This window comes from Anser brachyrhynchus (assembly GCF_964034855.1).
Source record: "Anser brachyrhynchus genome assembly, chromosome: 13".
Lineage (NCBI taxonomy): Eukaryota > Metazoa > Chordata > Aves > Anseriformes > Anatidae > Anser > Anser brachyrhynchus.
In genome coordinates, this window is record NC_137708.1 from 19083256 (window position 1) to 19099581 (window position 16326).

Here is a 16326-nt window from a genome sequence, read left to right on the forward strand (position 1 = left end):
ATATTGCTTCATGTTTTCAGAGACAGTGTTTGGTTGGGGTTTGATGGGATAATTACTACACATTCTATATTTCTCCTGTGTTCTTCTTATAGGGCCCAAAAGGTTTTCCAGGTCCAACAGGTTCTGCAGGCCCTATAGGATTACCAGGTTTGCAAGTAAGAGACCCTGACTGTCGCACTTCTTGACAGAACAGTTCAAGATGTTGGCAGTTTTTCATCTTTACCTATATTTGTCTCATGACAATGAGCAAAAGCATTTGTGCATCTAGAAGTACTAAGCACATTTTTCAGGTGTGGAATACTTAAACTGTTTAAACTAGTCACAATTTCTCCTCTGGAGCAGTGTTCAGAGCAGCAGTCATGAATGAGAGCTCCAACAAAGCCCTAGAGCACCATCTACAAACAGTACTCGATACTATTCTGAGCGCTTCCTCGTCTCAGGACTTGAGGGAATATGCTGACCTCTGCATGTTTGGAGCCTTTGTCATCATGAAATGTGCTGAAAAGTCACTTTTTCAAGATACTAGAAGAGAGTTTTATTAGGGCAGAGGTAAAAGCAAACTAAAAGTTTGTTGCTTTAAATTAAGGTTTGTTTTTAATTAACCATAGTGTCAAGGGGCTATGCTGTCTATCATAGATGTGAAGACTAGAAGATTACAACATTGCTCTCATTGTGTGCATCCTACTTAAGTCAAAAAAATAAAATCTTAATCTTTTTCACGTTTAGGGTCCAGTGGGTCCCCCTGGGCCACCAGGTCCAAAAGTAAGTACCTGCTCTTTCTGTTGTCTTTTCACACCTGATTGTTAGCTTTTTTGTCATTCCTGTGGGCCTAGATGGTAATGCTAGTAATGCTGTTTTGCTGCTGTTTTGCTTTTCACTCATTATTGTTTTTTTTTCTGCCATAGGGTAATATGGGATTAGGCTTTCAAGGAGAGAAAGGAGAAAAGGTAAGTGAAACTTTTTCAGTTATGGAAAGAGTGTGAAGCAATACTCCAGTGTTCCATCATAGCTTTAATCTCTAGAAGGTGGCTAGATTACAGCAATTTCTTCTTTTCCTTTTTCTTCTTTTGGACTGAGTGACAGTCCAAATACTGAAGAACCTTGCTGGTTGCTGATCTGTTTTTACATGGAAAAAAAGGATGAGAGCTTTGCCTGGGTGAAGGGGGGAAGAAAATCTCATTTCAGTGCAGAGTTTTCATGGCTATCAAGATATGAGGTCTTCCTTAAACAACTTCCAAATCTGTCCTTCAGTTTATATGGACCCTTACCTCTTGTATTGAATTTTTCTACAGACTTTATTCTCTTTGGATTGCATAACATTCATTAGGTCAACTGATGTGTAATTTGCAGTCTTACTATCCTAAATAGGCATCCTGCGGTCTGTGTGAGGATTTATGCTGGCATAATGCAGCTTCTCGGAGTTCTCAGTCTGGGGCTTGATTCTGCTACTGTTAAAATGAGTTCTCAGCATGCTACATTTCTAGTTGTTTCTTGCCTTCCTCTCATATTGCTCTTCAAAGTGTGTCTGGGGCCTTTTTATTTTTCTGTTGATTTTAAAGCTGAGCCTTGTTTTTTTCTTTTTTAATCTTTCAGTGTTTTATATCCACAACTCCTGTGAAACAAGTTTAATGTTTTGTTCATCTTAATTTTCAGTCTGACTTTTGGCTTCCATGACCAAACTCCTGTGCCAGCATTAAGGCACACGGTTGTTATGTATGAGGGATAAAATTGGAGTGGCCTTTTTTTTCAGAAACAACTTTCACTGGAAATTAAACAAGCTCTGCTTATGTTAATAGCTTCCTCTTTTGCTTACAGGGCGACGTAGGACTGCCTGGCCCTCCAGGTCCCCCACCATCCACTGGAATACTAGAATTCATGGGATTCCCCAAAGGGAAGCAAGGAGAAAAGGTCTGTAAATACAATTTACTATTCCTGCCCATGCTATGAAAAAAATACCACAGTGAGGGCTGTTATATTGCCAAATCATACTCATTTTATGCACTAGTTTAATCTGTCAGATGGCTATTGAATAAAAATGTTGTTAGCTCAGAGCAGTGTGGAGCACTGGAGAATCCATACCTCTCAGAAAGAAAAATCTTAAAGCTATTTAAAGGTTTCCATCATTAATCCTAAATGAATGAACTGTACTTTCTTTGTGTTGGACCTGTGAAATGTGAAACTGTCAACACAAGTGGAAAAAAAAATCTTTTGGGAAAAGAAATAAAAAGCTCCAGGTCTCTTGCTTTCCCTGTGATGCACAATACTTTGAAATAATCGCGTATATTTTGTTATCCAGGCATTTACTAAGATGCATATTTAGATCATCAGTGTATCTACAGAAGCTGTATGGATCTTGAGTTAAAGATTCTGTTCACACGTAGAATTTACATATGCTGAATTAGTGTAGGACATACACAGGCTGGTTTGGGAGCCAAGCCTGAGTTTGCCGAGTCTCTGCATAAGTCATGGTGCACACTGTCTTACTTGGTGGGGTTGCATTAGCATGAGGTGATGCTCAGACAAGTGCAGTTTATTTGGCTTGCTCTTGAATTTGTAAGCAGGATTGTGAAGACATTATTCTGTCTCATTATGTGCTATTTTGCTGCTTTCTATGAAGTACTATGAATGTTTGAAGTCCCTAGGCGACAATCTGAGATGCTTCTGGTTTGCCTTCTAGCAGTGGAGGAAAGGAGAACAATAGTTCCAAAGCAGTGGTCTGTGTAGCCATGGGAAGTGGTCACAGACAATCTGCTGCATGCATCAGTATGCTGCTGAGAGACTATATTTGGCAAATGATGACACAAATCAAGCCTCCTTGCTGCCAAATAAGTTACAAAGCCTCGCTTTAGGAGTCAGGAGTATGATGGGTGGGTTGGGGTAAGTCTTGCTTTCATGGGTTCAGTGGTTTATTATGTTTACCTCTTCCCCGTTTCAGGGTGAGCCAGGCCTTCAAGGATTGCCTGGAGAAAAAGGATTGCCTGGCCTGCCGGTAAGAGCAGAGGAGAGTTTTTAATTTTTGCCTAATATGGGTTAGATGGTTCAGAAGCCTCTGCATAGCTCATAAAATCTCTGCAGGAGTTTCAAGGCACCAGAGAACTTTGAAAATCTGATACAAATGTCCACAGGATTTTTGAAGAGTGTAACTGTAATCTGATCAGTCTTTGTCCTGGAAATATGAAGAAGACAGTGTTGTACTGCTAGAGATTGAATAAATTTTCATTTCATTTGCAAGAGGAAATTTGCCAGTAGACATAACCTTTACATGGCCGCTTGATGGCAATGTTCCTTGATGTCCCACAGAGCTAGATATATTTTAAAAATCCTATTTATTTTTAATTACGTTTAAACATACTTTTTGTTACTTTAAAGTTGTAAAGCACATATGCATATCTTTATTTCTGACTGTTTGTCTCTCTCTCTATATATATATATGTATATCCAGTTTTTAAATGGCCTGTTAAGCATTAGTGCTCATAAACTCAGGAATGTGTAGTATCTTCCCTGTATGAATTTACAACAACAATTTATCTCTGGATTCCAGAGAGCTATTTCCCAGCTTATAACCTACTGTAAACACAGGTTCTTTAGATAAGTTTGGGAAATAAATATTTTATGGAAGTTCTGACCAAAAAGATAAATTGTTTGCCAGTTTTTCCAACCTACAGCTGTTCTCGGTATAATGGTGTGCAAAAAAAAAAAAACAAAAAAAACCACATTCATGAAGCACAGTTTGTTATTAGCCTTTCTGGACATGTTCCATTATGTGCATGTTTAGCTTAATGCATCACAAGAGACCCATTGAAGCTGATGGGGTTGAACATATGTGTGAACTTAACCACAAGCATAAGATATTTCATGATTGAAGCCTGAAAATTGCCTAACTACTGTAACTTGCTGAAATTAAATCCTGGTGTTCCATCTCTGGATTTGATACTTTTTGCTGAGTGGGAAAGCCACCAAACAGTTCCAAATGTTGAGCGTGAAAATGCTATTTTTGTGTCATTCGGAGGCTTTAGAAGTGAAAAAGTATGCTCTGAGCACTGCCTTGAGGTACTGCTGTTAAGAAATAAGATTTCAAAGCACTTTAAAATGTAGAATATGATATGGAGTTAGCAGGACTTGCAGGGTGTTTATAGCCGGGTGTTACTTGCATTGAATGAAGAAGATAATGCACTGCACATATTGCACTGCTTGATACGGGATTTCTTTCTGGGGCAAAAGAAGCTCAGAAGAAAAAGTCAGTTTTCTATGTGTCTCTGTTGTACAGTTTACAGTAATAGTTGCATTTGTGCTTGTTCTGTCTTAGGGCTGTGCTGTTAAGTTGCAGACAGATCATGGATTTAATGTTGATGTTTTTCCTCAGGGGTTTGGAGGTGTTGGAGAAAAAGGAGAAAAAGGTGTGCCTGGCTTGCCAGGTGGCAGGGTAGGTAACCTTATAAAGTCCTTACATTTCTGTTCTCGAGCTAGTCTCATGAAGTGGACTTTTCACCAAGCATTCCCAAAGCATGTAGAAGTCCCAGTCATAGGACTGGGACCCATAGTAGTCAGCATCATACAACAACAGATCCAACAGATAGTTCTTCTCTCATTAAAGTCTCAGACTAAAGGTGAGATTAAAGATGAATACAAGCATGGCAGTCCAAGAAAATCATACAGAAATATTTAATTGAGGTCTTGACACTGCCAGGCCTGTGTTTTTCCAATTTTTTGAAAGCTTTTTTTTTGAAAGCCAGCCATAAATTCTTCAAACCACTGTGATTTTGCAGACACGTGGTGCTCATACACAACAGAAAGACCAAGACATTCTGTTCTGCATGTGAAGAACAAATCATCAAGATAGAAAGCATTTGTCTGTATTAAGTTTCATGGCTTTGTAATTACAAACTACCTACCTACCTTTCTACTAAGTTGAGACACTGTGACTTACTTAACTTGAACTACTGATTAGCAAGACAATGACTAAAGAAGATAAGAGGTCCTTTATCAATCATTCTGCTGAATTCTTTCAGTGATGATTGTTAGTATATGGAAGACATGGAATATTAGTGGTACCTTCTCCTTTTGAAAGTTTACCTTTTCACTCTTTGGTACTGAGATCTTGGAGCCTGATATAATAAGACCAGACCGACATGGAGCCTTTGAAAGTTACGTAATGTGTTTTGCTGTTTTAGGGTCTTCTGGGACTGGATGGATCTGATGGGATTCCAGGGAGAAAGGTGAAATGTTTTTATTTTTTACTGTACTTACAATTGCAGAAGCCATCTACCTGCTTACGATCTTCTGATCTTTTTATTGGCTCCAAGCTCTCCTCTGATGCATGAATGCATCTGCCCTATAAAACTAGTGAGCACTAACTGGAAAGTCCATCTCTAGATCTCTTCAACTGTTTCTGTAGTTATCCCTATGTGTTCAAGGGACCACCTCCACAGACTGGAAATTACATTTCCTTATGGAACAACCAAACTCTCTCACTTTTGTCTTTTTTGCAGATACCTTTTTGTAGTGTACCAAGTAGAAATGGCCAGGTGATCAAGGGGCTGAAAGCATGCTAAAGCACTTCTAATTTCAGATGCACCAGTGGAAATTGCTCAAGAAAGCAACATGAGCTGCTGTCAAAGACAGCTGTCCACAACTGCAGGAATTTAAAATTAAGGTTCCCTGCTCCAGAGCTCTTGGAATATTCCATTTTTTCTGCAGTTGCAGTACTCAGTACTCAAGGCTCAGTTTGATACACTACCTAATAGAGAAAAATAGATCACTTCAGTGTAGGTTTCCAGTCATGCATCCAGAAGGGGAGCTTTGGTGTCTGAGAGAATGCTACCAGAAAATGGGTAGCAGAAAGCTGGATCTCCCAGTGGCATTGAAGAAGTTTTAGGACCAATGGGTTGATGGAGTTGGAACAAAGTGAAGAGAAAGTGTGGGGTGCAAGGAAAATAGCATTTGAGACTCTTCAAGCATTTCTGGAGTTCTGTGAGAGCTCCAAAGTGTCTCCTCATTGAGACACCACCATGCCTGTTCACAAGTTCTCAGAATTTTTCCAGCACAAGGAGGCCTAAAGGCTCAGGTATTTTGTGAGTGCTGAGAAATTGATGCCGTCGGTTTTCTCTTTATTACTTCTGCAGATGCTTGACAGTGTTTGTAATACTATGAATTGGGTTTGTGGTTCAAGTCCAAGCACTGCAGGTGTCTCAGCTAGCCACTGGCTTATTGTCTCACTGTGTAAAAATGTTCTCCTGTGTGACTGTACAGGGTCATCCAGGTATTCCAGGCTATCCAGGACTGGATGGAGTTGAAGGCACAAAGGTAAATTCTCACATGAAAACACTGAAGCACTGCTTTTGTAAAGATACTTGCATGAATAAATGTCTTTGCCCCAGTCAGACCCCCCTCTTTACCTTTGTATGACTGTGAATATTCAGTATTTTTCACTTCCTCGTTTACTTTATCGATGAGAATAAAATTGAACGGTTGCTGAACTGTGAACACTCAGATATTTTAATACCTTTACAACATTTATTCACGTAATTTCATGACTTACAGTTGTATATATAGTGTCTCCTGTCTCCTTCATCCTTACACAAATGCCACATGTACTGGGCAATTGAGGCAAGATTAGATGGAAGTAAGTGAATGTTTAAGATAGCTGCCAAGGCTTTCAGACATCTGGAAACTGAGTGGAAAATGGTGGGATAGTAGTTTGCTGTGAAAACAACTTATTTGCCACCAAAATTGCTATATGGTTGGCAGGCATGAGAAATGCAAGTGCTGAAGGGTTTTTTTGTGAAGAACATGCAGAAGAATAGTAGAAGTTTATGTACAGAGCAGTAATACTGGAAGAAGCATCAAAGTGTTGCACTGCCTTGGCACACTGAATTGTGTTTATTATATATTACGTATGATGGTGATTTGGACAACAGTCAGATTTTGTACTTCCTGTTTTAAATAGGATTTAATACTGTGTTAGAGTGAGAAGGCGGAGCGATACTACTGTTTGTCACAACTTGCTTGTTCTCTTTATGTGATTTTATGGAGGAATCAATTTTCCTGTTATTTAAATTCAGGGTTCCAAGGCAACAGGTATCTGCAGTGATACTTTTAAAAATGTTTATATTTGTAGCAGCTATGAATTCATATTCATACCACAAGTTGAAAAAAAGTGGTCTACGTGGTATTGGTCAATATGCAAACATGGTTACTGGTCTTCAGTACACATGGTGTGTACATGTCTGTGCTTTCTGTTGAGGTAACAGGATGCCTTCAGAGGATAGCTGGATACTAGCAAGCACTTTGTCTTAAGCAGCCATCAGTTCCATCAGACAGGAAGAGCAGATAAATGAGGACTGCAGATAGTTGTGAACAGCAGAATATCAAAGTGAACAAGTGAATTTTTCATCAAGGAAAAGAGTGATGTTTAGTCAGTGAATGACCAGACCCTGCTACCACAATACAGTCTGTGTCATGACAAGCAGTCTTCCCCTCTACCATCCATCTCTAATAATGGTGTGAATCTGTTTTCTTCTACAGGGTGAATTAGGTGACATGGGTCCCCCAGGCCCTCCTATCGTTGTTGACAGGGAAGGTGTAGTCATTTCAGGTACACATTTCCATTTTGCTTTGGAACTAGTTTAAAGCACTTTCTCTGATCCCAACTTTCATTATTACTGTATTTTACCACTTTTCCACATTGCAAATTGGAAATATCTCTTTGTTATTCCCCCTTTCAGTTCTGTTTTGGTGGCATACAGATATATTTGGTCCCAGGTATATAATACCAGAGATTACAATAAACCTTTCATTCCCAGGTTGCAGAATGATATGTTTAAAGGCAGAATGAAATGTTCAGCTCCTAGGAGGCTGACTGTGTGTGAGCATGGGGAAATGTAGGCTACCTGTGTGTCTTATTTCTGTTTACCATGGAAAAATGGTTTCTTATGTTGCATGGAAATGGGTACTCTGAATGTCATTCTGTATTATTTGACATTCAGTGTGCTAAGAATACTGTTGGGAAAAGGAGCTTGGTTAATGCCACAGCTGTATGAGTCCTGGGCAGGAACAGTCTCTGAAGCTATAAAAATGAGAAGACAAGCTGAGTGATGTCTCTTATTCTGCTTTCACATGCAGTCAAGTTTTAAACAACCTCTTCCAGAGCTCAGGAGGAAGTTTTAACCATTAACTTGGACTAACCAGTTTTGACCATTAACTTGGACTAACAGCCTTACTGCTAATGGCTTTGCAGCCTTTACTGGCAATATCAGTGGCCACTGAGTTAGAAGACTGAACAGAGCCTTTCAGCAGAAATTCTCACAAGTTTTTCTTCTTTGTCTTTCTGTGTTTGTCTAATAGGTGCCCCAGGTGACCCTGGAAACCCAGGAATACCTGGTCCTCCAGGAGATGAAGGGGGCAGTGGTTTACCAGGCCTTCCGGGAGCTCCAGGGTTTCCAGGCCTGGAGAGAGGTAAAGCGTCTGCTAATTGCCCTTAGCAGGCTGTTTTCTGTGTGTTTGTTGCTGAGAAGAGACTCTGAGTAGCAGCCTGAAGATGTTGAAGGTGTTGGATCTAGCCTCTCCCTGCTCCTTCAGCTGGCTGATTTGCAAGCTGCCCTGTGAGAAGTATGAGTCAGGGATGGCACTGGAAAACCTTGTATGTTGTCTTGGATGGAGCAGAATTACAGTGATTACAGTCCATTTCAAGGCTTCAGGTGTAAATATTTGGTGCACGGAAGGTTGTTTGAATTCTATTTCAAATGAGTTGATTGGCAAAACCTTTGCTATAAATGGAATATTTTAAATAATTGCAAGTGTTGTTGAAAATGAGGGGTCTTTTTAATGACTTCTCGTATTTGCAATAGAGAGCTATCAGATTGGCTACATAAAACCACTGTAGCTGGTACCCATTTGTCCCATCAAAAATCTCATGTGAAAGTTTTTGTTTCACCTGAATACATCTGTGAAGTCCTGACCAGCAACGATCCAGAGCTAGGAACTACTAAGGCACATATAAATATCTCACTCAAACGCAATATGAAAATAAACAAATTGCAGTCTTCCATAGTTCATGATCTAACCTATTAGTGGGACTTGAATACAGCCCTCTAAAGTTTTTTGGATGTCCAAAGGAGTGTGTAAATGGGAGCCAGTTGGTAGCTACAATTAATAAGTTTTCCTTTGTATGATATTATAAATTGTCCTTTGCTAACATGGTTACAGTTCAGGACACAGTAGTAATTTTCATAACATTAAAAATACCAGAATATGTTTGCTGCTGGATAGCTGCTCATTGTGTCAATGTTGTCTAGATGGAATGGGCACTGGAGGGTCTCCAGGGATTCCAGGTGTGAAGGGTGAAATGGGAGAACCAGGAAGAGCAACGATTGGATTACCAGGCAGTCCTGGTAGAGATGGTTTACCGGGTCTGCCAGGAGCACCAGGGTTGCCTGGCTCATCACGTATGTACATTTTTAACATCTGTTTTTATATTGCATTCATAGTGAAACAAGACAAATAATCATTTATGTGTTTGTTTATTTGCCAGTGAACTTTATTCATCTGTAAATTTTAAAGGCTTGGTCGACATCCCATTGTAATTGTAACTCACAACCTTAAACATATTTATCAGCAGGATAAAAAAAATGTAACTGAAAAAAAAAAGTTACAATTTTAGAAGTGGGAACCTGATAGACTGAAGCACAAGGTTTTATCGACACAATTTATGAAACAGAGGACTTTGAAGTTCTAGGCTAGTCTCCTAAGCATGGCAGATCAAGCCTGATATTTCATAGGTTTGCATTGACTGGTGCTGCATCTCCCAAACTAAGTACCAGTTCTGTCTACTCAGTTTGGATTATTTTGTCTATTAACAGGCAGTCATCTGAGAAGGTAGTCCATAGTAAGGATGTAGCATGAAAATGTAGCTACTTGATTTCTCCCAGTGAATGTAGTGTTGTCATATAGCAAATGTAATAACTAACCCCAAGGCTAACACCCTCAGATGTCTGCTGTTAAAATGTACAGTTTTTTCTTCAACTTTCTATATTTGCACTGTTTTAGTAGGATGAAACTTAGCCAGCTCAGTTGACTCCTAGGAATCATGTTTCAGCTGGGGAAAAGAAAGGAGGTTAGAGATATAGCATGCAGGATGATGGGAGAAAAGCCAAATAACGTTTGCCCTGGTACTGGCTTAGATAAAGAAGAGACCTTGACCTTATGAGTACCTGAAGTAAATGCCTGATCTTGTGAGGAGGTATTTCGGGCACCAGGAATCAGACAGGATGCCTGAAGAGACAGTTTATGAACCTAAAGAAATGTGATTTCATATTTACATGCTCATTTGTATATATGTCCTGATTGGGTTAATTATGTACTGTTTTGTTTTCCTCAGAAGATAAATAGTAAATGAAAAAGGGATGATTGTATGCAAACCTTATGTTTTAATATTCTGCCATAAACTGAGTTCAAGCAGCCTGTGTTATTCTTGAGAGTGAAACTTTCAAAACCAGGACACACTCCAGCGATGGAGCCAATGAACATACTCTGATGAAACTATTTTCCATAGAGAAGAAATAACTGCCGTCTTACCAATAACTATTTGTCAGTCAAATCCTGCTAAGTTTTCTGCAGAGTCAGTAAAACTCTTGTAGCTGTTTTTAGCTGATGGCTGCAGTTTGTTTCCACAGAACATCAGACGTGCTCATTGGCACTCCATTTTGCTGTTGTCACTGAGGGGAAGGGCTTTCAGACACCATCGTTTCAGATGATGTTAGATCACTATTGGATCACCCTCTGCTGTTTCTGCCTGCTCATGTTTCATTGTATTCCTCAGCATATAAAGAGATAGAATAGTCCTGCAGCTGTAAAGTGAGGGACAGGGGAATTCCCATAACCATTTTGCCACTTAGTCTCTTTCCTGAACTGCAGGGACTTGATGAGAAGCTCTGCAGAAGGCAGGTAGCCCTGGGAATGACTCTACCATGCCAGCAGTAGCAGAGACGTTGCTCATACGCAATAACTTCTGCACCAACAAAAAGGCAGTAGCCAGTCACCACAATCACCACCACATTGGTTAGTTCCTCCTTCAACTTCTGTCCACATGAGTCCCTGCATGCGAGTGTCAGCTTGTCCCAGAGCTGTGAAGGCACATCTGATCCTCTGCATAATGCTGCAGTGGGGACAGGCCATGAACGAATTCATTTGTGCTTCTCTATTCAACCTGTTTGCAGTTGGGTTGGTTCTTTGGCCAGCTATTAAGTCTTTGAAAAATTGCAATAGTAGAGCAACAGAGGAATAAAACTCTGCTGCATCCACTTTGTAAGATCTTCTGCTCTTCTGTATAGGAAGCTAAAGGCAAACATGTAGCAGAGGATTGTAGCCCATAATATCAGGTTCATCTTTTTGTGTAACTTAGGCAGCTGCAGCTTGATCCAGTGCCATTTCTGTCAATTGCATCCCTGCCATTATAAGTAATTAATGAGCTGGAAATACAGCCTTCTCAGGGCTTTTGCTCGCTTTCCACATGTAGGCCCTTCATTCCTCCCGGACGCAATCTTGGATGGAAGGACTGGGGCCCCCGGGGAGCCTGGACAGAGAGGGCTTCCAGGAGCTTTGGGTCCAAAGGGTTACAAAGGTAATTGTCTCTTTTTTGGAAGAACCTTTCAACAATCGAATGATCTCACTTCCATGTGATTAATAACCTAAGGGATGAGGTGGAAATGTCTTTATGACAAATCAGAGAAGCTTGGAGATGGATAAGAAGAGCAGCAGCCTTTACGTTTTAGAGAGAGTAGTGCCCAGCACTGCCACTAAAATCCTATTTTCTACCTCCTGCTCTTCTCAGGCAAATGAGCAGATAAACACCTCATACCCAATTAGCTAAACAAGTTGTGCTTTAAAGCCATAAGATGTAACAAGACTTAGAAATAAAGCCCCGTGTTCTGCTTTTGTAATTAATATAGGCTGGAAATGACAGAGAAACGTAATCTTATTCACCTCTGTGCTAAAAATTATGAGAATTTGGGGTTTAGTGCATAATGGAACACTAAAGTGGGATGATGTAAACATCACTGTGCGTTGTGGTGGTTTGGATCTGCGCCCAGTTACAATTCCAGAAAAGATAAAGATATCCAGCTGAGGGTCACTGTAACCTCCTGTGAGTGGGAGTACAGATTTGTTTTCTCTGACAGGCAACCGTCCCTTAAGATCCACAAGACTTCTGTCCTAAAATTCTCCTTAAAATCATCTGCTTTGGAGAATCGAAACCTTTGGGAAGAGGTCAAGGAAATAAGCATGATGTACCAGATAATGCTGAGGTTCATGCTGCACGTGGTAATTTGGTGGTGGGTGTTGAACAGAAATTAACATGGACAAAGCTTCCCCCTGCTTGACACTCTCATGGCCTGAACAGAGTAGGCACAACATCATATCATGTCTGAATGGTTTTGTCCCAATATTGCTTTTGGAGCTCTTGAAACCATAAAAGGGTCTTTATCCGAATGAAACTGACTTTGAGGTGTTGACTGTATTTTCCAGGAGAGGCAGGTGATTGTGCTTGTGATGGAGGAGTTACGAGACCTGGTGTAAAAGGCATCTCAGGTCCACAAGGTCCAACGGGAATCCCTGGTGTGCCTGGGATCAAGGGTGTTAGTGGAGACCCAGGCACTGTGGGTGCACCAGGACTGCGAGGCCCTCTGGTAAGACAAGGAAGAGTTTATATCGGTTGTCATGAATTACAGGAGAAAAAGTGGCCCTGTGCAATTCCTGGTATGGATCGCATTGAAACCAGAACATATTTTTTGCATAATTTCTTCTACTTGTTTGGACAAAAAATAAACAAACCCTGTGAAAAGAATCTGTGGAAAGAATCGGAAAGTAGAGAAGTTATCATGTAAAAATGGGGGAAGAAATGGTTCTTAAGGTCTGAGAACTGCAATTTAGCAGTCACGGGTAAAAGCAGTAACAATTATTCATCCGAGGGCTTCTTGGGACGCATAGATTAGACCCAGGGTTCTCTTTAAGTGAGGGCCACCTGTGGAAGCAGATATGCTTCTGTATGGAGAGAAGACCTGAAATCGAATGATGAGCTCTGTCCACATCATTGCTCATAGCTATAAAAGTTGTCTGTCTCAGATGCAGTCTAAGCACACTAAATGACTTCAGAGTATCTTCATCAATGTCAGTGAATGCAGCACACCAAGTAACAGGGTGTAATAATAAATACTCAATCCTCCAATACTTGGGCCCTGTTAAATCATGACTGATACAGTGTTCCCAGATGCCATCCAAGACTGCTGGATCACTATAGTGCTATATACCCAGGTTTGGCTTGCCACTGTAAAATTGTAGTGACTTAACTGAAACATTTGGAAATACTCAAACTTTTTTTTTCTTTTTCATAACGTATACAATAGGAAACCCTTTAGAGCTTCTTTCTAGCTCCAGTCATTGTGTCCTGACCTCATATGACATTTTTAAAAAGCAAAGGCTTTTCTCTGCATGTTCGTATGCCTGATTGTTTGTTTGTTTTTTTGATGGTGGTGGCAGTTTTGTTTTTTTAATCTTTTGCTCTGTAGGCTTCAGCTGGCCAGCAAGGTCTTCCAGGCCTTAAGGGAGAAAAAGGAGATTCATCCTATGCAACAGGCAGAGGTGCTCGTGGGGACCGTGGTGCGACGGCGCCCAGAGGACCTTCAGGCATCCCAGGAACTCCTGGTAGGGATGGACTTCCAGGTTTGCCAGGCCCGCCAGGCCCTCCGGTAAGTTCAGATTAATTTAGCAGCAGTGCTTTAGGATTGCAATAAGGAGCAGAGAGATCAGAAAGGCCTGGTTTACTAGCCCTGATTATCTGTGTGGTAAGTCTCCAAATACATTAAAAAGAGCTCATTCCTGAATATAGATTTGTCTTGATCAAGATTAATAATTGGCACTGGCCAATGCCTCTGGCTGCCCAGTCAAACAATAAAGTTCCTGTAGTGGGGGAGGCCCTAATGCCGTTTTACATTGTGTCCTGATAGATAAGACCCTGTCGGCACAAGTCAAATCTTGGAGTAGAAAAACCACACCAGAATCTTTTTAATTAATTACAATAACACACAAACTAATCTTTCAGAATATGTAATACTTAATGTTTTGGCAAACACAACATAAAAAATATTTTCTAATAGTATCTGAGTTTTCCTGCATCTTGAAATAATGGTGGATGATTTACAGTGGTTTTCATGTACTTCCCCAGGCACATTTGAAACTTGCATAGAGCTGACCAAACTTTTATGCATTTGCTAAAGTAACAGTGATGTACGTTCTTTCCACATCTCTTGGATTTTCAGCTGTAATTGTCTTTGCTGTGCACAGGGGGATGGTGCGCTGGGATTCCCAGGTGAGAAAGGACTGCCAGGATTACCTGGCACCAAGGGCCATCACGGAGAGACTGGTTCTCCTGGTGTTGGATATCCAGGTCCTAGTGGAGTTCGTGGGCCGCCAGGTGACCCAGGGCTGGATGGCCTTCCAGGACAAGCAGGTTTTCCAGGACCCCCAGGTAGGTTTTGCTGGATCTGCTCTCACTTTGAAAAGGTGCAAAGCTGCTACAAGTTAAGTGGCACTAAACCTACTGCTGTTCTTGTACCAGGCAAGAAGATGGCATTAGGTTAAAGATTGCTCTTTAAATTAATTAAAAGTGCTCTGTGGGCTCACTAGACCTCTCATAGCAGTCACTGCTTTGTCAAGTTGTCATGCTCAGGAGGACACAGATAATAAGCAGCAAGTATCTGAGGTGAATACTCAAACACTAATTGTTTTGGATGGAGCCTACTCACTGACTGTTGCTGGAGAGCCATTTTACACCAAAGGTAATTAGGAAGACAGTTAAAATGAAGTTTTTAAAAAGCACAGCCCACTTCATTGTCTAGGTAATAATGGTAACTCACTGGTATCTGGGACTTCTGAATTAGTTCTCAGAACTGTTACTGAAATAAAAAGAGCTCTAGATTTTTACAGAGTAGGTATTACATGAGTATTTTACATATGTAGGCTTCTACTTTTGTAGTTCTGTAAGCATCGATAATACAGTATTAACAGTATATTTGCAGATGATGTGGTTGCATATGTTTCTGAACTGATAAACTGTTGTTCTGAGTTCAAAAATCTTGGTGATAAGACCACTACACCTTGAGGAGCTTGGCAGAGGAATATTAAACCCACAGAGAGGTGAGAGGTAGGCCAGAATAGCAATGGGAAGGCTGCACAGACATGCTGGATGGCACATTACCTGACGTGTGTCATGCTGTGCTGTTGTTGTGGGGTGAGGAGAGAGCTGGCATTAGTGTCCTCCTGGAACAGTCTACATAAGCTTTTTTTCTTAGCCAAGTAACATGTTAAATGCTGAAAGCTTTATTAATTCATAACTATGAATGCTTACATCTTTGGTAAATTGTCTCTTACAAAATCCACTGAATTAAAATTGCATTGTAAGATAAGTAAAAGTAAACTGCTCTGTGCATGATGTGAACTCTAGATATTCTGTGTAGCACATCAGAAGTCAGCTTATTATGAATGCTGCGTCAAAGCTTTGCTAAAAGTGAATGGTCTTTTGTGGAAATTATCTCTAGTCAAAATATAGGAAAGTGTGAAAAAGTCTTTAGCCAGTTCAGTTTGCACCCCCGTGGAAATGTGTAAGAAAGCTTGTGAATACATCATGCCCTCAATACTAGGAAAGCATTAAAAGACCCTTTGATATAGTAAGTTTCATCTAATATTAAAGAAATGTGTGTGGGTGGAAGAAATAATCCTATCTCATAGTACCCAGACTGAAAGGCCCTATCGTGAAAATGAGGAAAGACATTTAAAAAGAGACTGTGAGCTATTGAAGTTACCACGTCAAAGACCACTGAGGAATTTTGCAGTAAATCAGGGTGAAACAGTCTTGCCTTTGGAAAAGTCTAGCTCAGTATTTATAAAATTAGACTGATTTTATCCAGCATAAGATGATTACTCAAAAATGTTGGAGTTGTCCGTATTTGCTTTTATGCCTGACATGATCGTTTTGTAATTAATTTCCTTGATATTGGGATATTATTCTGTAAACTGTGATTCTGTAGGGTATTAATTAGCTGGGAACAGTTTTGCTTATATAACTTTTACACTAAGCCTTGCTTACATGATTTTGCAAAACACATGAGGAAACAGCCCTATTTGCTTTTCAGTTATCCTTACATGAAGTAATCATTGTCCAACCATTCTGCCTGTGGCTAATAACATAAAACATAGAATATGCTATTGTACAGGGCTGGTTTTGGAAAACTCACATAAGACACTCCTTAAAGCCATGTGATGTGAATACAACAGAAT

General features: G+C 40.3%; 1 protein-coding gene across 2 annotated transcripts in view; it reads left to right on the plus strand.

Moving 5' to 3' along the window:
- Positions 1-16326, plus strand: part of COL4A6 (collagen type IV alpha 6 chain) — a 130414-nt gene that overhangs the window by 94346 nt on the left and 19742 nt on the right. For both annotated transcript variants that reach the window (XM_080553511.1, XM_080553512.1), the window contains exons 10-24: positions 93-155; positions 727-762; positions 906-947; positions 1816-1908; positions 2936-2989; positions 4364-4423; positions 5172-5216; positions 6250-6303; positions 7525-7594; positions 8344-8454; positions 9294-9443; positions 11513-11617; positions 12520-12680; positions 13560-13739; positions 14335-14518. In XM_080553511.1, the coding sequence (XP_080409637.1) occupies positions 93-155; positions 727-762; positions 906-947; positions 1816-1908; positions 2936-2989; positions 4364-4423; positions 5172-5216; positions 6250-6303; positions 7525-7594; positions 8344-8454; positions 9294-9443; positions 11513-11617; positions 12520-12680; positions 13560-13739; positions 14335-14518 (1408 nt within the window). The remainder of the gene's footprint in view (positions 1-92; positions 156-726; positions 763-905; positions 948-1815; positions 1909-2935; positions 2990-4363; positions 4424-5171; positions 5217-6249; positions 6304-7524; positions 7595-8343; positions 8455-9293; positions 9444-11512; positions 11618-12519; positions 12681-13559; positions 13740-14334; positions 14519-16326) is intronic.